Raw genomic sequence first — 24,293 nt, 5'->3', positions numbered from 1 at the left:
CTAGAATCGGAGAGGAAGGGAAAAAGAAATATTTCCCTCTTCCCCTAATTTCTCTGTTCCAGTAAATTGCTGAGGGAAAAGGGGGATTGCGGTGGTGATTACTGTTAAATAATTGAAAGTGGAATTTATACTAATAATACCGTATTAGTAATAATCTATATCTAATCATCTAATCAGTCTGGACGACATTCGTTTGGCTTCCAGTTCCACTGTAAGAAACCTTGGAGTAACCTTTGACCAAGCCTTAAGGCTGATTTTTATTTATTTTTTCATTTTTTATTTTTTTTTTTTTTTTTTAGGATACAAAAATTGAAAACCTCGGTTTTAATCCGAACTTTGACAGAAAGAAAGGTTGGATAAAACCAGGCAGTAAAAGGGAAAACAGCGGATCTTCGCTTTGTTGCCTTCTCTCCCTCGTCTCAAAAGTAGGTCAGCTTCCTCTTTTCCAGCCAATCAGAGCAGAGAGGGCGCGTAGGGGGCGTGGCCAAGGCAACGAAATTCAAGGGGATTGTTGTGACGTCGAGATAAAAAAAAAGATAAAGTCTTCGTCCTCATCGACTCCTGCTTACTGTGTGGCACAAAGCCGTTGAGATGGCAGGCAACAGAGATAAAACCACCGACCAGATGAAGATATGGAAGGAGAACAGAGGCGTTCAGGTCTGTATTTGCCCTGACTTATCTGCCTGACTCAGGGTAAAAGGGTAAGAGGTCGCTCGGGTCTACAAGCTAACGATGTAAAAGTCATGGCTAGCTTGCTAGCTATAGAGATTGGCATTAAACAGCAAGGCATGGATGTACAGAGGTGTTTACTTAAGGCTTTAAAGTTGTTTTGTTTTTTGTTAGGTTAAATGTTTATTTGTGACCATTATTATTTTCACGGGCTAAACCCAGGGGGCTTTACTGGTACAACAAATACAAAATATGAGAAACGTTGGAAGTGTTTCTCAGCAAAGAAACATCTAGAAGGCTCCTAAGTTGAAAGCTGGTGTAAAGATAAGAAATGGGTCATTGTCCAGAGGCATGTTTTTCTGTCTGAACTTTAACCCTGTCTTTTATGTAACCAGAGCAAATAGCCAGTGTCTAGCGGAGGGCACCTCCAGAAAATCACCCTCAGCTGTGAAAATAATAAGAAACCGAGGTTCAAAGTTGTCTAATTTGGGTTATCTCAACTCAGTAGTTTAGTTCTCCCATTTCTATATGTTTGTGGTGCATATCTGCAGCTGTTAATGTCATGCCAGCTGCAGAAATGCTCTTGTTTCTCTCGATAACCTAAAGTCTTATTCTGCCATCTGCATTAAAAACTAACTGAATCAGCTTAGTGTTGGAGGGAATATCTAAACATAACATAGGAACAAACATAGGAAGCTGTTAGTTAATCGACACAGAATGCATTTGCAACAGTTTAGATCAGTTTTGCTGCTTCATTTCTGTTTGATTTTTAATGGGACCTTTGAATATGTCATTGTGTAGTGTTCATTTGCACTTCAGCTAAACAAAATGAACAGGTTGTTCTTTTTAGTTAGTTTTTTGCTGCTTTATTTATGTCATGGCTTAACATGTAGACAATGCATGCTATTAGGTTTCCGTGCATATATTCTGAATGAATGTGTTTGTTTTCTAAAAATAAAATTTTATCTTGTTTACATCAGACGCTGGACACCTTGACCACAGGGGCTGGCCATCCCATTGGAGACAAGCTGAACCTGCAGACTGCAGGACCCAGGGGCCCTCTGCTGGTCCAAGATGTAGTCTTCACAGACGAGATGGCCCACTTTGACAGGGAACGAATCCCTGAGAGAGTGGTGCATGCCAAAGGCGCAGGTGTGTGATAGGTATTTTCTCCTGTGCTGCTGGCTCTATCTTACCTTTATGGTAGCAACAACAGTTTAAGCTTAATCATTAAAACTACTACTTTAGCGTTTCGTACTGCTTTAGGAAATTTCATATCCTGACCATGGAAGTAAACAAAAGCCATTCTTGTTTGTGGCTCAGCTCCAGTAAAATGGTAATCTTTCCAACCTTTTCAGAACAAGGACAAAAGCAGTGCAGGTTTGAACAAATTGTGTCGGTCAGCCTACTCTGAACCTGTATTCCTTCTAGCCCATGCTTCAGTGATATGGAGTGTCACTCGGCTAGTCTGAAGCCTATTGTCGAAACCACATATATTTATGCTGCTACAAAGACAAGAACTCCCATTGTTTCTCAATTATCCAGGGGCGTTCGGCTACTTTGAGGTGACTCATGATGTCTCCCGTTACTGCAAGGCAAAGGTGTTTGAGCATGTTGGCAAAACGACACCTATTGCTGTGCGCTTCTCCACTGTCGGTAAGAGTAACCCACAATGTGTCAAAGCATGATACATGCCTAATTCTTGTTGTCTTACAAGTCCCTTTTTTCTTTTTAATTGTCTAGAATTCTTCTTAGGGTTGTACTGAATTTTTTTCCACTTGAATTCATGACTTACTATGTTGTGGTTCCTGCTGCTAATGTTTATTCCAAGTATATGATAAGCGTGTTGGGAGATAAGAAAGCAAAAATGAAAAAAACGTGCATGTGTGTTTTTCATGGAAGCAGTGAGTTGTATGCTCCTCTCACTGGCATTTTACAAATTGTTATTGTGGTCCTTTGTTCATTTTAGCATTATATCAGACATGCTATCTGAACACACTGTCTCTTATTTCACTGTCCTCACCAAGACCTAGTGTTTAACTACACACAAATGTTTCCACATGCTAGCTGCGAACATATCAGGACATGCCCTAAGCATTTCCTTACAAAATGAGTTTTAGGGTACTTCTGTGGTTGGTGGTTGCATGGAATTGGCACTGCACTGGTTATCTCTCTGCAACAGGTGGATTGTGCCCTGAGCACATGTTAGTTTGGTACATTCATTGGCTTATGTGTTTAATAAGATTGATATGAGTGTTATTGGAAGGTGCATAATGTTGCTCACACTTTACACATATAAAGAAATATTTAAGAAAATTGCACTTAATAATTGATAAATTGCGCTTTTATCTGTGTTTTCTAAAATGAACAAGTCTCCATCTTTACCTGGTAATTTCTTCACGTCTTGTTTTATGACTTGCAGTCAGTTATCGATTTTTACGGAAGGGAAAGTAAGAGTGAATAAACTATAGTTACCAGCAAAATGTTTTGAATTAGTTAATTAATTGGCATTAGCCATTATTTCACTGTAAACCAAAAAAATTGTTGTTGCCTTTTCATGTACTTTGAATGAATAACAATAAATATCTATGCTGATATGTTAAGTCACTGATTATCTGAGTAAAATATAATCTCTTATTTGTGTTGTATCCAGCGGGGGAGTCAGGATCAGCAGACACTGTGCGAGACCCACGCGGCTTTGCTGTTAAGTTTTACACTGAAGAGGGCAACTGGGACCTGACAGGCAACAACACCCCCATTTTCTTTATCAGAGATGCCTTGTTGGTAAATCATACTCTGCATTCATCGTGCAGTTGAGGGTCAAGGGGGTAGTTTTCTCTGAAAAACACATTCAACATTCTAAACAGTTCTTGAATGAGTATCAGTTGACTGCATGAGAGAAACATGTTAACCAAATCTGTTAAATGAATATGATCAGAAACAATTTCCATGTCCGTCAGTGTGAGTAAATCATAGATCATGACACACTAACTAATGCCTTTTTATTTTTACTCAATGCAGTTCCCATCGTTCATCCATACCCAGAAGCGTAATCCTCAAACCCACATGAAAGACCCTGATATGGTGTGGGACTTCTGGAGCCTGAGGCCTGAGTGTCTGCATCAGGTATCTGCTGCCGTTCTTGCAGACAGTGTCAAATAGAGAGATTGTACTTGATTGGTCCTATGGTTATGTATAGCCATTGTATGGTGGCTTGATTTTGATGTCTGTTGCCACAGAAAGAACATTATCGTGTCTTATCATATCTTCTGTGCAGGTGTCTTTCCTGTTTAGTGATCGAGGTTTGCCGGATGGTTACCGTCACATGAATGGCTATGGCTCACACACCTTCAAACTGGTCAATGCTGATGGAGAGAGAGTCTACTGCAAGTTCCACTACAAGGTTCGTGTGAGCGCACATTAACTTAATTGATTAACCATCTGGGGTCTCTTGTTGGCCATTGCCCAGTTATCTAACTGCCATGTTTTGTTAAAGACTGATCAAGGAATCAAGAATCTGTCAGTGGAAGAAGCGGACCGCCTGGCGTCCACCAACCCAGATTATGCTATTGGAGACCTGTTTAATGCTATCGCCAATGGCAACTACCCATCCTGGACATTTTACATCCAGGTCATGACCTTTGAGCAGGCGGAGAAATTCCAATTCAATCCCTTTGATCTTACCAAGGTACAGCATCCCTTTCTGGGTTATAAAGTTGAAAGGTGCAACTGTTTAAAAAAAAAAAAAAACAAACAAAAAAACAACGATACAAGAAATGCAACTTTTCCAGCTTTTTGCAAAGGACTTTACATTGTCACGCTATTAAAAGTTTTGACTTTAACAGAGTGACTAAGGAACAGTCCCACCAAGACACTGGGTGATAGAGGTAGAGAATGAAGAGAAGCAATATGCAATTATATTGAAAAGATGATTGAAATTGCTAAGCGATAAAGATACCTCTTCAATTTTTTAGATTGGGCTTATCAATACAGTCCTAATCAACTGAAAGATTTTGTCAAATAAAACTCAAAAAGCTCACTATGTGGGAGAAACAATATAATTAATAATAAATAAATATCTTAAACACTGTACATGGTGACCTTTGAGGGAAAACTACAGAGCAGAAAAGCCATGAACATAAAAGGTGGCCATTGTTTGAATAGTTCCAGTTTATTGAAAAGCTTTTTATTTATGACTTGCACTTCCAGAGGCTGTGGGGGCATGTATTTGTGCAGTCACCTGTGAAATGTTCCTCTGGAAATGACATGATCACAATCTCATATTGTTACCAAGTTATGTTACAGTGGTGTATTTTAATGGCCAGCGTCAGATGGCTAATTATGAAAAAACGAGGATGGTGAGGAGGGTGTACATTAAAAAAAAAAAAAAAAAAACCACACATAATTTCAGCTAAAGTATTATTCTCATTCAGGTTTGGTCACATAAAGAATACCCATTGATCCCAGTGGGCAGAATGCTTCTCAACAGGAACCCAGTCAACTACTTTGCAGAGGTGGAACAGTTGGCCTTTGACCCCAGCAACATGCCACCAGGCATCGAACCAAGCCCAGACAAAATGCTCCAGGTAACATCAAGACAAATTTTCTCTTAACATTGTTTCAGTTACTAAATGATTCAAAACTATATTTGGCCGTCTCTGAATGTGCGTTGCCACTAAGTTCAGCCAACTCAGTGAGATTGTTTTTGCTGTCATGTGAGTCAGTGTTTTGCTGTGAGTCAACCACTCAAAACTGACTTAAGCTCCTTTCATCCTCTGAACTTCATTGTTCAGAAACCAACGCAACTGATCTTTCACACCCACTTTGATCTGTCATTGTTTTTTTGTTTTTTTTCCTTCTTCCTTTTGCCATTTGGAAATACTTCAATTTCTGACTGACCACAAAATGGTGTTGAGTGTCAGACTCGCAATGGAACAATGCTATGTCTTCTCCCGCATCTTTGTCTAGGGGCGTCTCTTCTCCTACCCAGACACACATCGACACCGTCTGGGAGCCAACTACCTGCAGATTCCAGTCAACTGCCCCTTCAGAGCCCGTGTGGCTAACTACCAGCGTGATGGCCCAATGTGTATGTTTGATAACCAAGGTAAGCCACAATTGAGTCAGTGTGTCTCTTTCCATGTGCATGGGAAAATACAATACAAAAATACAGAATGTATTTTTCTGTTTTTGTATTTTGTTTTTCCTCAAACACTCAAATTTCAAATGGCCAGTAATTTCTTCTAAGAAATGTATTCTGTTCATGCAGCACAGCTTGTTGTTTTCCTCCATTTTTGCAACAAAACAACAGAACTATTGGCTTGCTTTATTGATGATTCAGCAGGGCCCAGGGCATGCAGTAGGTCCAGGTAATAGTGAACTTTTAAAGCGCCCTTTGCTGGATCACAAGGAAGCTATTTCAAATGGGTCCTTACAAAAGTAATTAAGGATTTTTTTTTTTTTTTTTTTTTATCAATTTAATCTTGTAATATTAGTTCATACAGATGTTTTGTCAGTATCAGAATGTCCCTGATTTTCAACTTGGTATAACATTATTTAGCAAAATATCAGCGGTGCCATCTGTGTTACTTGCAAACAAATCAGACCATGTTGATGCAATACCAATGCTTGGACAGAAGGTGACACCATTGTTCTAGCTTCACCTAGCCAGAAGTAAAAAATTGAGGAAGCCCCTTGAATGAGAGGCAAAATGTCTTCAAAGATATAGAACCAAGTCCAGTCACTCTCAACTAAATTCTCTTTGAATAACTATTACCTGGATGGCTGAGAACCTTCACAGATCTCTATAGCTATACCACAGTTCTTACACCAATAGAGTAATGTTACATCAGAGCCAGTTGGTGGTTCCTTGTAATGGGCGCATTGACATGTGGGTTGGTGAAGCCAAAGATCAAACTAACCACCTCTCTGTGTCCTGCGCACATGCACACACCCTTCTCTGCAAATAAAAACTAACTGCAGTCTAATTTTAACTGGATCTTTCTGACAACTCATAACACACTATATTCTTGTATGTCTGATGTTTACACTCTACTGCTGTAACATAAATTTCCCCATTTAATGGAATAAAAGGGTTATCTTATCTCCTCCTCACTCACCAAGCTATGGTATATCTCCCCCTCTAGGTGGAGCTCCAAACTATTATCCCAACAGCTTCAGTGCCCCGGAGTGCCAGCCACAGTGTGTGGAGTCCAAGTTCAAGGTGTCTCCAGATGTTGGCCGTTACAACAGTGCAGATGAAGATAACACCACACAGGTAAATGTCTAAGGTAAAAGCCTTAGACTTACCTATCTAAAAAAAAAAAAAAAAAAAAACATTAACAAGAGAAAGGGTTTCACATTAAACACCCCCCCTCCCTCCCCAAATTTCTGATGCGCACCGGCTTTGGTACATTTTACAATATTTACAACTCTAGGGACAACACACTAGGGACAAAGCACTGGTGTTGCTCCATTTTTTATTTTTTTTTTCTTGATGTAAATTGGCAACTTTTTACCAATATGTTTTTCATAATATTTTGTGATGTCAATGTGAGTTGTTCTCTCTTCCAGCAAATGTATTTTACAATTACACATGATGAGGAAAAAATTATTCTATTTCTAACTATCCTATTGTCTAATGCTTCCCATACCATGACTTACATTATTGTGACAAGATTAATGTAATGACTTTCATTAGTGAGGGGGCATAATATAACACATAGTACATAAGGCTCTATTATTATTTGTTAAAATAAGGCCACAGGTTGTTTGGGTTCCCCCCCCCCTCAAAACTGCCATCTCTATATGAAAGATATATTTGAATGGATGTTATTCTGTGTGATCCACTTTGATCACTTTGGCTGTCGTCTCTTTCAGGTGCGTACCTTCTATACCCAGGTGCTGAACGAAGAGGAGCGCCAGAGACTTTGCCAGAACATGGCAGGGGCCCTGAAGGGAGCTCAGGTCTTCATCCAGAATCGCATGGTGAGTTGACCCTTTGTTGGATCTATTTAGGGAAGGCAATACAGCCTAGATAGATTTTTTTTTTTTTTTTTTTTTTTTTTTATTATTATAGTTAACTGCTGGTTAGGTGACCCAATAGCATTGATTTAGAGATGATACACATTTAAACCAGATGATGTAATTTCTGAAAAATACATAACCCAGTTCACACCCAGCTTCAAATGGCTTTACAATAAATAAAAACTTTAATTGGACTAGTACTAAAAGAAGCAATGGTCAACAGGTAAAGAAGTTGTAAAGTGAAAATAATTTGCAAAGTTTAGTATCATCTGAAGAGTTATGACAGCAAATGTTTTGACATCAGCAATTAGATGAAGTAAAAAAATCATTATCCTCTCTGTTTCTGATACAAGCTGAGGGGAGTGATAATTATATTTCACTTCTTGAAGTATGCAAGTGCACAAAAAGACAATGAAACAATGTTGAACCATAACACAAGAAAAACCACCAATAGGACCACAACACCCTGCAGCTTTGTGCAAAAGTTGTTAAAGCTTTCCTCCTTGCACAGTGGTCGCATTATATTTCTCAGTAGAAGAATTTTTTTTTTTTTTTCATGTCCATAAACCCTTGGTTTCAATACCAAAGTATGATTGTCCATCACAATAAGTAACGAAAAACAATATCAACTTAATCCAATGGGGGTTAAAAATAGCAATCAATTCAAAATCCCTTAGAAATGGTTTAGTTTTTTTAGCTGAGTACACCTAAACTGTTCGGGTGTACTTCACTGAAAAAAGGCTGACAACCACTGGATTTATCAATGTTGTGCACTAGTAGGGGTAATTTGGAGATTGGCAATTAATAAATGATTATGAAACTGATTGATATCTAGAATTATTTACTATAAGCAGTAAATTTTGGGGCACCACCCTGTTACTAGGGACCAATGTCCAAATTAGCAAAACAATATCAGTTCTCAAAAGGGTTAACAGAAGGAGTAAATCCGAGCACTGGCTGTTATAAATCCAGCAATTTTCACTATTATTGCCACAATAATTATATATAAACTACGACAGTTTAACATAACAGAATTTATTCACAGGCATATTCAAAATAACATCACTCTGGATAAGTGGCTGTTTGATTATTCAATGACACATCAGTTACTAATCTACAACGGATAGCACATATGTAATAAGAATAGGTTAGTCATATGGATAGCCTTAGCGATGGTGATAGCTATAGCAGTAACAATAGTAACGCATATATGCAGCAACACTAATAAATAGCGATAGCAATGATAATCACAATAGCACAGTAATCGCACCAGTCTACCCGTGGGTCTTGAGGGTGCGTGTAGAAGGAGAGAGAAGGTAGGTGTGGGTGGGCTGGAGTCACGTGAGTGACGTCTGCAATGGCCAAGATGGCGACGGAGTGACGTCGATTACGCACCCATCGGAGCCAAGATGGCAGCTGGTCGCCCACGTGAATGTGTGTGAGGGGAAGAAGAGAAAGGAGAAAGAGATCGCGGATGACATCACCACAATTGATTGTTACAATATCACTACATAATAGCCGAGCCAGCGAACTGAGTTCACGGGTCGGGTATTGGTCCTTCAACTAGTGATATTGCACAATCAACGATCACGTGAGGGCCGACACGAGGTCTGTAGCACCAATCACTTTTGCAATTTAGGGGAAAGAAAACTAAACAAAACAAACAGATAAACTGAATTCCCAAATAAACAAAATGCAAACACGCTATGCTAATTGTCTCTGTCCAGACCTAAAGCCTCTTACTTTGGTTGCTCTGCTCCTCCAGAGTGAGGGAGATAAAGAGATAAAGCTCCGAGTGTCCGCTACGCGTTCTTCAGCTTGGTCGAGTGGTCCGTGTTATCCTCAGATGACGGCGACGTGATGAGTCCCTCGGCGGCAGCGGGGAAGATCACGGAAGACGATTGTTCTGTGTTAGCTTCAGGTAACAAAGTTGGCGTGCTGGTCTTCTCAGCACGTGGATCAGCTGATCGCACGGCGGGCTGAGCTGAGTTTGAGGAGGGATAAAAAGGTAAAACAAATAAAGAAAACAGCAGCCTGCGCTTGTCCCGCGAGTTGAAGACTGTGGCCCAGGATTTTGTGACGGCAGGATCCAAATGTTTGGTGTTGCTCCCTTCAGCCATCCGGTTGAGACGTAAGCTGGGACAGCTCTCTGAAACTGGGGCCAGGAAAAAGCGGAGATGGAGGGAGACAGAGCATCTTTATCACCTGTGTGACGTCACTGGGACCGCTGCTTAGGGCGCTGGCCCTAGACCCCGGTCTAGGGGAAAAGAGGACGCAACACAAAACGCCAGATGTTGTTTGGCAAATCAAGGTTTTATTGCCATAGGGGGAAAAAAGAGAAAATGGGTGATATAACCAAAGGAACAAACTGAGGAAGAGGGCGGTAGATGCTGGTCAAATCAAAAAAGGAATAAAACATAAAGATGACTCACAGCTATTTTTTTCCTCTACTTGTTTTTGATTTCAAAAGAAAAGAAAAGAAAAGTTTCCAACTAAAAACCCAAAATACAAAGGACCAGCACCCCTGCACCTAGAAAGACCACACATCAAATATTTAACGACATTATGTCAGTCTCCAGATATGAAAAATAGAAAGGATGTAAACCTGGCCACTCTTCTTCAGAAGGTAAGGTTGGAACTAACAAACAAGAAAACTCCCTAGCAAGGAACCATCAAATCTCAGGAAGGCACAGTCGAGGCGAACCGTCCATTTCAGACAGCCGCCCGGACTGACTGACTAGTTGCCTCTATTGTAGTCTGTAGTCAGGCAATTGACAGGAGGCGCGGCCAGTCAGTCAGGTGCTGCACCAATCCGAATAGGTGGGACAGTCCCGGTGCAACTGGAGGAAAGATGCCGTTACAATCGGAGGGATGGAGGCGTGGCTAAGTGTGCGGGAGAGGGAGAAAGACAGACACATACAGCACGGACCGCTGTACCCATATCCTACAACCGTAACGGCCCTCCTGTTCAAACTCAGAACCACACCTTAGGGGTAGATCCTGGGCTTGTGACGCCATTTTCAAACAGGCAGACAACTCTGGCCCAGGCTTCAGGAGGGACATGTAGGCCTCTCTATTGTTCTTTTCAGAGCACATATGATCCCAACATCAATACATCAGTAAACTGATAATATATTTGGGATGGTATTCAATCCCTAAATTGGAACCAAATAAACCAGACTGTAAGCATCCTCTGATGTAAATGTTGTTGATATCTCGTATTGGAGAAATACAAGTCTAATTCAGATGGTACTTAACCTAAAATGATCTCTAATGAATTCTAATTCTTTCATAATTTTGTCTGTTTCTTCCTTCAGGTTGAGAATTTGAAGGCTGTCCATCCAGACTATGGAAATAGGGTTCAGAACCTCCTGAACAAGTACAATGCGGAGGCCCAGAAGGTAAACACTATGTTGGTTCGTACCGGATGTGGTAACAAGGGTGACTTCTACTACTAACTACTACTACTTCTACTTCTAAAACCTGTGTTTTTGTCGTTCACAAATCTGGTTGGGAATTGTTGATTGTCAAGCTGTCCAGAATCTGTACATTGAAATAGTGGATCCCTCTGATCTTTCTATGTTGTGCTTTGCTATTTACAGAGCTCAACTGTGCATGTTTACAGCCGTCCAGGGGCTTCAGCCATTTCTGCATCCTCCAAGATGTAATGCCTTAAATGTCTAGCAGGGTCAGCCCTCCTCATCTTTCTGACTAGAAATGCACTTCTATGATCACAGTTGCAACTACTGCTAAAGCTGAAATATTAACCTTGCTGCCGATGTTTGGGTTAAGTTTACTTTAACTTAAACCAAACTAGTGTTTCTCAAAGATGTTAATATTCAAGAAGCTCCTCAAAACCTGATGAGATTAAATTGCATCCATTGAACAAATTATATATTTTTTAATGCCATGTAACACAGAAAGCCTTTAAAGTAATTTAAAGATATTTTATTGACCCTTCTGATTTACTTTAAGATGAAAATTACCAACTGCTTTGAAGTAGTTTAATGAGTGATGAGAGTTGCCAATAATTCCTCAGGTTGTGTCTATACAACAATGCTATGATCCAAATTGTTTCTTTAGCTTGCATTTAAAGAAACCAAATCGCTTGAAATTCCTGTTTCATAAAAAGAAATAAAAAAAAAATACCTTTTGTTAAACCAGAAATCTGGATTCAAGCTGGTCACATGCCTAGATTTGTTTAGCAGTTTTGATTTGGGGCTTTGCTAATGGCAGCCTTTTGTTTTTTGGGTGGACAATGAGTTTTGACTCGCCCACCAACGATACACTGCAGATAGTAATGAATAATGGCAAGCTGAATATTTTAATTTAGGTTAGTACAAATGGCAATTCGAAAATGTTAGTTATTTCCGCTAAAACTACTTTCTGTGCCTTTCTTTTTGGTCCACAAACTACGAAACACACAACTTAATCATTCATCCAAGATCAATTATCAATTTAACCTGCTGTTGTGTATTAACCTGTCAAATGTTCTTGATCTGAATGTAAACCAATGTTAATGCTTTACATGCTGTTAATGTTCAACTTGTGACTTTGTGATCTGTATTTACTGCCTGTACGAAATTAAAATCAAAGCTTATTAGCGTTTTCATTTGTCCCGATTTGCTGTGTTCCAGTTGTTTTGGATCAGGTTTGTCTTCGGAGAGCTTTCACCACAGTGTGTTAATGAAATTTGAGCATGAATTACCTCATAACTGAATTCTCCGGATAGTTACCAGTGGAGTTCCTGCAAAGAGTTTCATGATTGTCTGGCGAACCCCAGAATCTACGCTTGCAATACAGTACACCTACATTAAAAAAAAAAAACAAAACAAAAAAAAGCACCTCCTTAGCAACTGACCTCCTCTTGTCTCAGCTCGAGAATGTTCTCGTGACATCTTGAGCAGGTGTGCATCTCAAACCCAATAACTACACACAAATGAAGACGCATGGAAACATTTTATGTTTTGATTGTTTTGTGTAGCTATGCTGTCCTGCCAAATTAAGATTTATTGCTGTTGTGTTTTTAACTGTGAGTACCCTGAAATTCAGGCTAGAGATATACATATTATTAATCACAAAACGGGTCATGTTGATATCACATGACTTAACTTAGACCCTGTGGCAAATGTAACTGTGACCTGCCTTAGCTCTAACTATTGATGTTTGAGCCTGGGAGAGATATGTTTATCTTATCAGTGCACTAATTACACTTGAATTAAAACAAAATACTCTTTAAAAAGATAAATAACTTGTGTATATTGATCTTTTTTTTTAATCTATTGACATATTTAAGATTTTAATCATAAATCCTATTTACTTATTTTGTGTAAGATTATTTAAATCATGCTGATAATGGCCCACCGGTTGAATTCACCACAGTGAACATCTTCTCTGAACCCCCTCGATACCACATCATCTGGTCCCTCTTCTGCTTTGTCCACGCAAACCCATTCTCCTTGGACTGGCTGCTCTCATCTAAATAAACATAAAACTGGAAAAGTCATTCACAACATGTTACTATCCAAATACACAGGCATAAGTTTACTGCGTTGCTTTTGCTTAATGGTCTTTTGGGTATTGATTTCAAGAGGAAGTCAAATGTCTAGAAAAACACAGTTCTCGCACAACCTCCTGCAGCACTGAGCTGAGAGTGATGGATTTTGAAGAACTACCGGCAGAAAGTGGTCAACTTCAGATGGTGCGGAATGCTGACCATGTCATCTGGTCTCTCTGCTGCTTTGCCAACTTCAACCTGTGCTGCCTCAGGCTGCTCTCATCTATTCTTTCAAGATGAGTTCATGTGGGACAAGTTATTTCTCTTTGTGACCCATATAAGATAAAGTATGTTATTAGTCAGAGTGCCTCTGTAATCTGTCTCACATCACAGCAACTCTGGTTCTCCAAACACAGAGGCCAAGCATTAAGCATTTCACCTGCCGCACAAATAGATTACTCACAGCAAGGCAGAAAAACATGTACTTTTATGAAAATTCACAGACCTAAACAAAAGCACAGAAGATGGTGTTCAGCAGCCCTTATTGTTGTCTTATTATTGCCTTATTGACAGCTGTGCAGGGCTTCAATTCCATATTTAAGTCTAAGATTGACTGGTGAAAAGATTATTTCTGCCCCCCTTACTAGATAGGAATAATCTGTATTTACTATTCAGGGCCCGATTGGGTATAGAAACAATGTAATTTGACAGTTTTAACATGTTCAATAGGCTGCTTCATAAAGGTTTTTCCAAAGTTTTTCCTGTTCGAGAAATTTTGATTTGAGTGTAGTGGACAAACTTATTTACTGCAAAACACTTGCAATCACAAAAAAAAACCCAAAACAACCCCAAACACATACACAGGAAAAAAGAAGCTCAAGGTTTTGCAGGAGATTTTGTGATTTTGGTCAGCACTGGAATTCCCTGGAGGCTGAGGATGACTGAATTAATTTTTAGAATCAATATGCTTTTTGTCCTTCCAGGCCAGGGACAAGAAGGTAGTCGGAGATCTGGATGGTGCTCGCCACTATGGTGCCACAGCTCACTTTCTCAATGTCGCAGCCACAGTCCTGGGTTGCATCATCATCCTTATTATGATTATAATAGTCGCTAAGATGTCTGTAGTGGCGAGAATGTTGCATTCCAGTTAACATTGGCATAGGTTTAAAAGCTGCTTGAGCTGCCTACTGCTAAGTTTGTTTTCTTTATGATAAAGGCACAATTTATATCCACTTGCTCACTTCAAAAAGCGTTTTTGTTGGTGTTTTAAAAGCCTTCAGTGGAACTCCTCTGTCTTTTCATGATGCAAAATTGAAGTCAAATTTAATGCTTTTGCCAAAGTTTGCTTTTGCATTCTGTAAAGCAGTAAAGCAGCTTCTTCTGTTAATAAAACTATCTGGTCCCTAAAGTGAAAAGTGTGTTGTGAGTATTTAAGCGATACTTTCAAACTAAAAACATTATTAAAAAAGCTAGCAAAGTTATAAAGTAGGGCTCCATATATACATATATATATATATATATATATATATATATATATATATATATATTTACCATGTTTCACAAGTTTTGGGCCATGTTTAAGCTGCCTATTTAGGCAGAAAAATAACCGTAACACAGATTCAATGGGGGCAGCAGGGTAGCCTAGTGGTGAGCACTTGGTTCCAGGCTTGGGGCCTTTCTGTATGGAGTTTGCATGTTATCCTTGTGCCTGTGTGGGTTTCCTCCCACTGTCCAAAGACATCATGTTTGGGTTAACTGGTGACTCTAAATTGTCTGTAGGTCTGAGTGTGAGTGGTTGTTGGTCTCTGTCTGTCTCTGTGTGTTGGTCCTGTGATGGATTGGTGACCCCACCCTAACCCAGTGTGAGCTGGGATTGGCTCCAGAACCCCCCTAGACCCCTAAATGGAAAAGCAGTAGAAGAAGGATGTATGGATGGTCTTGCAATATGGCCTGTGTGTTTGCTAAACACACATTTTTTCCATGACTCGCCAACATTGCAAGGAACTGAGGACCGGTGTGTCAACCGATTTGGTTCTCCATTGGAATTCGTCTTCCCCCTCGAAAAGCCATGTTAACTGACGCCGCCCACAGGACTAACCCAGAACAACTGGATATACGGAAAGCGAAGTGGTACAAAAATTTAGAAGACTTGAGTGAGATTGCAGCGAAAACAAGATTTCCATGTTTGTAGGTGCCAGCAATGTCATGGACTTGTGGTGTTTATTGAGGATGCATGGGTTTATGAATGACTTGTCACGTGGTGTAGGTGTTACGTCAGCAATACTATTATCAGCTGGTCTTCTCCTGGCGGGTTTTTTGGAATGAGAGGGTGAGGGGCAAAGTTCTGCTTTTGCTGACCGCTGGCACACCACCATCACATCACTTTTCTTTGTTTCATATCGCCTTTTACTTGCTTTGACACTTTGGTGCTCATACAAGATGCTTTGGAAGTGATCATCCCAATGTTTGTGTTTGAGCAGCAATAAATGTGCAAAAGGTAATATGTTCGGAGCCGTGATTCCTCACCTCCAGCGTATCTGGCAGGTAATTGCCTTTCCCTTTCTTAGCCTCTCTGCAACTATATTTTTTGGACCCTTCGGATAGTCGCTCAATAATGTTGGTTTGAATATATGTTATTTAATTTGGTACTACCAGTCATTGATTGTAATGGAAAAGAGGTAATTGCAAATTCATGATTTCGATTCATGATTTTCGCGCCTGTTGATTGGTTTATACTTTTGAATGAATACATAAATACCATGCTTTTGTGTTGTATTGTTATTTTGTCAATGCGACAGTTTAATTTTGATCATCTCAGTGACAGTTACGTAGGCCTATATCCTTTTTATGGGCACGTCCTATCACAGATAATGGTTAGGCTTTCAGAAAAAAAATGTTCAGTGAATGGATCATTGATTTGGGTGACCATAAATGAATAAGCTTAATATTGAGGTCCAAAATAACGAAAGGGGGTGTAGGCCCTCTATAATATCAACATCGGACATACAAGCAGAAAAAAAAATTGACAATAGGAATATAGATACAAGTCATGTTACTGCTGGAATGATACTAGGAACAAGTGACTCATGTCGCCTTCTGCGCGGCTTAGATCCTTTGAAATCTTATAAATCAGAAGTTATTATGATTAACTATTATGACTAATTATTCTGCTCCTGTGTGTGTTGTCTGTTAGAGACAACACAATCGCCACCTGGGCAAGGGCATAACTTCATTACCGAAGCCATATCTTGGGTGTTCAGAGGCAATAAATTGAGGTGGCCAGCATGGGCGTTTCATGTGCGTTCAAAATGGTCGAGCGTATGTTTGACGAACTGGTCAACTATAAGAGAAATGGTTCCTATCCTGTTGGGATATCAAAGGAACAAAAATATGTTATTCGCAAGCGCTCCGCCCGTTTCCAAATGAAAGGCAAGATCTGATGGCGTATATACGTATACGCATATACGTATATATATATATATACACATATATATATACACACATATATACATATATATATATATATATATATATATATATATATATATACACATATACATATACATATATACACCCTGCTTCGCTTCAAAACGAAATTTGTCTAACGTCACTGTGAGAAGGGTCCATACAGATCACATAATCCACATAATATGCTGAGCCACAATTTTCAACTGGCCAGCAGGGTGCAGTGTGTTGCCAGTTTTGAATTTGTGTCTCTTCCACACAGCATGCACACAAAAAACCCCTCACACACATTCCTTTCTTCCTGCTGTACAATGTGTCTTCTGCTTGACACAAAAACAAAACTGAAAGAGCGCGCGCGCACACGCACACACACACACGACTTCTGGAAATAGAAACATAGAAACACAAATTAAACCAAGGGCCTTAACTGTTGTTGGGCTAATTTAAACAACTAATGTAAAAGCTAATAATAAGCTTTATTATGCTTTTTGCCAGCCGTTCCTCAGGTAAGATTCTGATTGGTTGTTGGAACATAAATAAATAAGTTAAAAAATATCCCGGAAGATATGAACGTAGATTCCTCTTTCTTTTCCCTGAGAAAATGTGGACTTTTACAATGAAAATGGCTAACACAGTGACGCGTGTTTGCAACTATGTAAAAGGTACACAGATACAGCATTCTCTAAAGCAGAGTGGCGCAGCGGAAGCGTGCTGGGCCCATAACCCAGAGGTCGATGGATCGAAACCATCCTCTGCTATGCATTTTTTTTTGTCATCTCCCCAGACTTTCATTTCTTTTCTTGTCTCCAGAGGGGTATTCCAGAAAGCGGATTATGTGAAACTCGACTCTGTGAACATAACCTGCTCGCTGCCAGGATTTCTTTAAGAAACCCTAAGTTTCTACCTGTCTCCTCCCACACAAAGACATTCATTCCTAATCCGATTGATATCGAAGGCCAAGTAATTCGAAATGCTTCACGAAAGATTAGATGTCCTGGCGTTTCCAGAAGAGCATCTGTCACTTATCTCAATAACATTCTCCGGCCATACATCACCAACCTCACACACTGTGGGCGTGCGCTCACATCACAGCAAATTTTAGCAAGTTTATTTTTTTTTTTTGCAAACGGTAATTTTCTTATGATAAAGAGCACTTTGGAAAGGTAACAGTGTGTAGAGCTGTGAGAAAAGTAACTCTCTCTCAATTAACCCTAACCCTAACCACTGAAACGGCTGTTCCCAATGTTGGGATTGTTCTCGAGACACAAACCTGTAAGACACGTCAAAGAGGAATTCAACAGGATGGCAGGTGACTGATTTAGAAATCATATATTCTATTATTTTAAATGATATACATTCTGCTGCTCTCCCTGTAGCAGCACACAGCGTTTCTTCATCATCATCATCATCATCATCATCCTCCTCCTCCTCCTGCGATGCAGGAAAATATTCTGTTTCAGAATACTTTGAACAGCCACCTGAGGCAAGATTTTAGTCTGGAATACTTACAGCTGCCGGGTGTTCAATAGTTTCAGTCGAGGCAGATGACACCATCCACTCGTTTGTCGGACCCCTGTCTTCTTTCTTTTGGCTAAGCAGAATTCAAATGTTAATCTCTTTTTTTTTTTATTAGCAGATTTCATTTCGTTCGTGTACACATCGCCACTTTTTGAATAACTTCAATAAAATTGGGTAAACATTGTATGCTGTGTTCATCTACCCAGTGGGCTATTAAATGAGATGACGTTAAAACATTTCGTTAGGGGTTTAAATTAATATTTACTTTGTTTAATACCTTAAGTCAATAAAAATAAATAAATAAATAAATAAATAAATAAATCAAAGTGAGAAAAATATCCCTTACCTTTTTGAATGATGTTTTGATATTTCATTTTTTACTGCTTCCAAGTACGCTTCTCTCCTGATGGACTGCACTGAAAATCTTATTTTATTCCCATTTATATTTATAATTGTAAGCTACGATCTCTTACGGTTAAATGTGAAATCAATCGAAGAGTACATCCAAACTTACGCGTTGACTCGGGTAGTAATTTTTTCTCCTGCTGTTTCTCCTTCGCTGCTGCAGCGGTGTTACATTTACGGCGAAACATGTGTTCATACTCTCCATCGGCCTGCATTAAGCCCTCCAACTCCATTGGGTTGAAATAACTGGATCTATTTTTTCTTGGTTGTCATGGTGACTCGTGGTATCGGGGCTCCATTGATGATGGCTTTTTATAGAGGTTGTGCACGCGCGCAACTCAAAGTGAACATACTCAGATCAGCTGTTCTGGAACCGAATACTCAGAGTTTCCCCATCTCAGACTAAGTCAACTCAGAGTTCAGGGATAGACTCAGAGTTTGTTGAACTTCCTACCTGGAATACCCCCCAGGTGCGTTCAGACTTTAGTCTTGAGTCCAACTGACTTCCTGCTTTAACCCGCTTATGATTTTACAGTATTTCTGTCCAATATAGTGCTTCTTATTAGCGTCCCTGTGCTGTCAGTGTTATTCACAGTGCTTTCTTCCATGTGCTGAATAACTTACAGTAACTGCAGGTAGGTTTCTAAAGTAAGTGTTATTATTATATACCGCATCAACACAATAATGTAATGGCAGTTCGACAGTAACACAAGTTAAGGGAAGGAGTTTCAATAAACTGATTATAAAAGACTTGATTTAGTCCAGTGCCATTTCTTTTCACTGAATCGGTTCAAGACAAGTGTACCTAATAAAAGGAATATTCTGTGTTATTGTCAACAATTGTCAATTATTAAAAACGTCACATAATCATTTGGTGAATTTGTTCAATTAATCCTTAAAGATTAAAGTGCAACTCTCTTATACTTCCATGCTTTTGTAATACATTCCATTTTGTGCTCTTGATATCAAACCCAGCAATTTGCAATCTAAACTGTGAATTCCTCAAAATGGCCTGAAATGTAGAATTGTGCACATACAGGAACATTTAAGAAAAACATTCTTCAAATACCAAAGGATGTATTGAGTATAAACAGGTTTGTACCCCTTTGTTTTTTGTTAACAAAGTTAGTTATTATCATGTCTAATTCCTAACAAGTATTACTGCGAGAATAAGTAGTGCAGGCACTTAAAACTATTTTTATTCTTTCAAACAGGACAGAAAATTCTGATTGTACTTGGCACTTTAGTATGAATTTCAAATATTCTCTGTCTGCCATCTCTGACACTGTCTTGATATTGCTTATTTTATCAAACAGTCCAAAATTCTAAAGGTGTATTCGAATTTGTCTATGCTTGTCAACACAAAAAATTAATTAATCATGTTTTTTTGTTTTTGATTGACTGACCATGTCGCCTGTGCCCTCAAATAAACAGGTTCAGGCTTGATGGCTCCTGTCCAGAACTTAATTTGAGGTATCTGTACCAACTGGGGTTGTTGTATATTCAAGTAATTAGTTAAGAAGTGTAACCTTCCTGCACCTACTGAGCTCCCTTTGAGACCACGTCAGACTCCCTCAAGCATCTCTTCCTCATGAAGGCTTTTAAAGAGCACAGCCCCGTTGCCACCGTCCTCTGCTGTAACTGTCCAACAAAGCCTTGGACATCTCAGGAGGCTGAGGTGAAGGATGCTGTGCTGGAAGAGACTTCCCATTGATATACATGCTGTCTTTTTCTCTGTCCTCTCTCTCTCTCAGACAGCGTTCTGTCTTTCTGTATCTCTATTTCAGTCTCTCTCAGACTGACCACATAATGACAGATCTGCTGTATATTAAAGGACCCTGCCCATATGTCCTCTCCTAGCCACCTCCTTCTTCATGGGCCTTTATAAAGCCATCACACAGGGGGGCACTAATTTCCAAAAAGGTCCCTAGTGCAAGCGTCTGGAAGACAAGCTAGTTTGCAACACCACATCCATCTTAGGGGGGACACCTGACTGAACACAGCCATGGACAACCATTCGTACAATTTCCCTTCCGACTGCACCCCACTCACCAACTGCAAGTCTGCCCGTAAGCTGGCTGGATCCACCGTGGTCAACATGGGCAGCACTGGCAAGAGCCCTCCCCGGGACTATCTAGTCTGGTCACTGTGCAACACTTTGTATGTTAACTTCTGCTGCCTGGGATTCATGGCTCTCATCTATTCCATCAAGGTGAAGTGTTCTCTTCTTCATTTTATTGTGACAGTCAATGTCCAAGATCTTAGTTGATGTGCTAAAAGAAGGACAAAAGGAGGGCCTTGCACTGTTTAGGAGGAGATGATTGGAGTTTGCACTTTACAGATGTGATTTGTACAGACATCCAAGCAACACAAAGGCCAGTTTGCTTATTTAACATTATTATATTAACCTACTGTCTGGAGTTTTTAAATATCTGTTTCAATTATTCATTACTGAATGTGAATTCACACCAGTTATATTAAATAAAGTTGATAATGAAAATGAAAATAATGTTGATGATCTTAGTAGAATTGCTTTACTATCTGATTTCTTCAGTGTGGTATAATTTTGAACAACACACAATGTGATATTAGATTTTAATCCTGTTAAATCTAAAGCAGCAGGCACATCTTTTGTGATGTCCTTTTGTGATGGATGTGCGCCATTGGCAAAAAAAAGCTTTAACCCAATAACAAAGGAAAAAACCTGTACTGACAAAATTATGCACAGATGCATTTTAAGATTTCAACAAATGGGAGAAAGTCAAGTCAAGACAAATTTGATTGAACTGGATTTAGAGTATCAATGTTGCGTAATAGGTAGAATGATGCCAAAAATATGTTGTATAAATGCTCTGTTTGGGAAGTAATAGTATTTCAATGTTAACAAAAAAAAAAACAACAACAAACAATATATTTAAGACACCATAGAGAACTGCTGTTGTCCCTGGTCAGATGACCATCACAATAGAAAGTTGGTGTACTGTCTACCACAGGAATGGGGCTGTCCAGGGACAGAAAGCCCAAACTTAACAAAAACATTTTCTCCCTTAAAAGATGTCAAAAGATCCTTGAAAATTGGAGAAGCAGGACTGCACAAAATGTCGGGCTACCTGGATGAAAAGGTTACCCAAAAACTGACCACAAAAGGGTGTGTATACCCTGTATTTAGGTGATTTTTTTCTGCCTGCATAGGGAGCAGCTCTGAACCACAGGCCCCTGCAATAGCTCAGTTCTAAAATTAAAGGCACTGAAAGGCTGCTTGTCTGGGGAGTTAAAAATGGGGTAATTGGCATCCTCCTAATGTGCAAGTACTCATCGGAAATTAAAGAGTGCTGGAGAGCCATTCAGCCTGGTCTCTTCCAAAATACACAGATACACTTAGAAGCAGCTCAAGGTTTTAATATCACTCCAACCAGGCACTGCATTGAAGAACAAGGAATTATAGGACAAGCCGAGATGAGCTGGCTGTAAACAGAAACACAACTGAACATTATAATATCTTGTGCCTCCTCCTCTCACTATAACACACAATTAGCTGGTGTTTACATGGGCATAAATACACACTTAGCCTTTTTATTTATATGTGTTTTATCTTACTGTGGGAGAGACAAAGCCCTTCAGGTCTGTATCAGTCAGAACTAACTCAGCGTATGTTCATGTGTGTAGGCCAGGGACCAGAAGACTCAGGGTAACCTTCAGATGGCTCAGGAGTGTTCTGACAAGGCCAAGTGGTACAACATCCTGGCAGCTGGCTGGAACCTCCTGATTCCACTTCTGGCCATCGTCTTGCTCGTCCTCCTACTTGTCCACCTGGGCTCATCCAAGGGTTCCTTCGACTTCCTCGGGGAGGACGGCTTCCAAAACTTCATGAAACTGTTCAGCTGGTAGATGGATATGGAGAGACAGAAATTAAAAAAAAGGGGGAAAATTAAAAACAAATCAAAAGAAATTTAGCCAGGCTAAGAGAAATGATGAAAGTCTAAGTGGGCGATTTGTACGTGGAAGCCATGGTCCATCCTGGGCTTTCTAAAATCTACTCAGTGTTAGCTTAATTCCATTTGGTGAAAAGAGAGATGACAAATGTATATCCTGCTAGGGATGCATCAATAAGAAGGCCCATGTCAAATATTGGATTAATTAAAGATAGAAACTTTAGCATCTCAAAGTTGCACATAAAAATTGACAGATAAAACATCACTCTTTTGGTCTGAAAGTCATAGGTATCAGTGTATTCCTAATTGAAATATCAGTATAAGAGGGTGTTCATCTTACACGCTCCAGCCTCCCAGATATGGTCAGTTGGAATGTGACAGGGTGAGGAAAGTCTAAAATAGAGACTTAGAGAATAAATGGATATAAGTGCTGAATCAAGGCTGGGAGGTTGAGCAAGCAACCGCTTTTTTTTTTCTTTAAAATTTTTTGTTATTTATTGTATTTATGTTGAATGGAAATTTGATTGATAGCTCAGATTACCTTTAGTCAGAATAGATAGATTGCAAAGGGAATTTGGAAAACGTGTGGAGCCTATGTTTGAATACCGTGATGATGACCAGCCACTTTACAAAGGAAAAATGTACACCTCCTGTTGATAGTTCTTTATTCTGTCTTTCATCATCTTTTTTTCTTTGAAATATTTTAACAATATGTATCTATTTTTTGGTCATTATTTGTGTATTTTTATTACTTTTTTGTCGTTTTAAGTATTTTCATTTTTATTTTTTTTTTCACCATCTAATTGCCAATCTCCTCAGAGCTAAATAAACCAGATACTGTTAAGTCAGTATTGCATTAGGAAACAAAATAATTTCATCCTTAAAATATTAGTTTCACTTATTGTATGAAAAAATAATTCCCTTCAGTGATTGAAGAGATGAGTGCTCAAATGGGACTCTGCTGCAGCATCTACACCCAGCTTTAAAGTGGTAATTTTAGGGCTCCACAGGTTTGATTCTGGGGCGGGTCCGAGAGCAATGGGCAAGGCAGGGCAGACAGTTGTTTTCTTCCCAGATGTGATCGTACAGCAGCAACTACTATATAAATAGAACCCCATTTAAGGAAACAGTATAAACGCGCCCTGCAGTCACAAGGCAGGGCCGCCTCGGCAGACCACCACAGAGGAGGCAGCAGTAGAAGGCCTGCAGTGGGACAAGACAGTTCATTTCCACTCAATCTGCTCCCCATCTGAGGAATTAGAACAAATTGGGAGCACGCATTTGTGGGAACACTTGTCATTCTTCACTCCTGTCTTTGTTGATCAGTTCGTATCCCAGGAGTAGCTTCATAGCCTGTGCCAACATGTGGATATTTGTTTTCTAGTTACAGGAAACATAAATCACACAGCGTGATCCTGTCCTTATGGATCACTGCCACAGATTTATACATCGCATTTTCAAAGATATCAAGTTTATCAAGATTTTTTTCATTTGTACTTGTTTTTATTTGAATTGAAAAACTGAACATGGAGTGGAGCTTGAAACAGTGTCTGCAAACGTCTGCCGAAAAATTCCCTGCCAATGATGTTTTCCAGCATTACTGGGCTTCATTCTCTCATTCATGTCCGCAAACAGCATATAATGATTGTAACAGCCATCATTGAATATGTTACTGAATACTGTAGGGCCAACATGCACTAAGAGGAATAGCTGAACCAAGCTGGGACATGCATATATGAAATACACCCACTGACATGGTTTCAAAATTAACTCAATGTTTA

At 39.5% G+C, this 24,293-nt stretch overlaps 2 protein-coding genes across 3 annotated transcripts; both read left to right on the top strand.

Annotated features, from left to right (window-relative positions):
* Nucleotides 1-500: 500 nt before the first annotated feature.
* On the top strand, nt 501-12,317 carry cat (catalase). 2 transcript variants are annotated; one of them, XM_029522213.1, is made up of 13 exons: nt 501-657; nt 1,650-1,821; nt 2,215-2,325; nt 3,323-3,453; nt 3,691-3,795; nt 3,947-4,072; nt 4,166-4,357; nt 5,103-5,255; nt 5,638-5,776; nt 6,816-6,946; nt 7,549-7,656; nt 11,013-11,096; nt 11,298-12,317. In XM_029522213.1, exons 1-13 carry the CDS (start codon nt 592-594, stop codon nt 11,361-11,363), a joined length of 1,584 nt encoding a protein of 527 aa, XP_029378073.1. In that variant the 5' UTR covers nt 501-591; the 3' UTR covers nt 11,364-12,317. The 2 variants fall into 2 exon arrangements, with proteins under 2 accessions (XP_029378073.1, XP_029378074.1); XM_029522214.1 differs by having other exon boundaries at nt 11,013-11,111.
* An 8,193-nt stretch (nt 12,318-20,510) lies between these two features.
* ifitm5 (interferon induced transmembrane protein 5) lies at nt 20,511-23,361 on the top strand. Its single transcript, XM_029522872.1, has 2 exons — nt 20,511-20,792; nt 22,247-23,361. Exons 1-2 carry the CDS (start codon nt 20,586-20,588, stop codon nt 22,466-22,468), a joined length of 429 nt encoding a protein of 142 aa, XP_029378732.1. The 5' UTR covers nt 20,511-20,585; the 3' UTR covers nt 22,469-23,361.
* The last annotated feature ends 932 nt before the right edge of the window (nt 23,362-24,293 follow it).

Source organism: Echeneis naucrates, chromosome 16 (assembly GCF_900963305.1).
Source record: "Echeneis naucrates chromosome 16, fEcheNa1.1, whole genome shotgun sequence".
Lineage (NCBI taxonomy): Eukaryota > Metazoa > Chordata > Actinopteri > Carangiformes > Echeneidae > Echeneis > Echeneis naucrates.
Note: the sequence above shows the minus strand (reverse complement) of the source record. Positions and strands in the feature narration are given on the sequence as shown.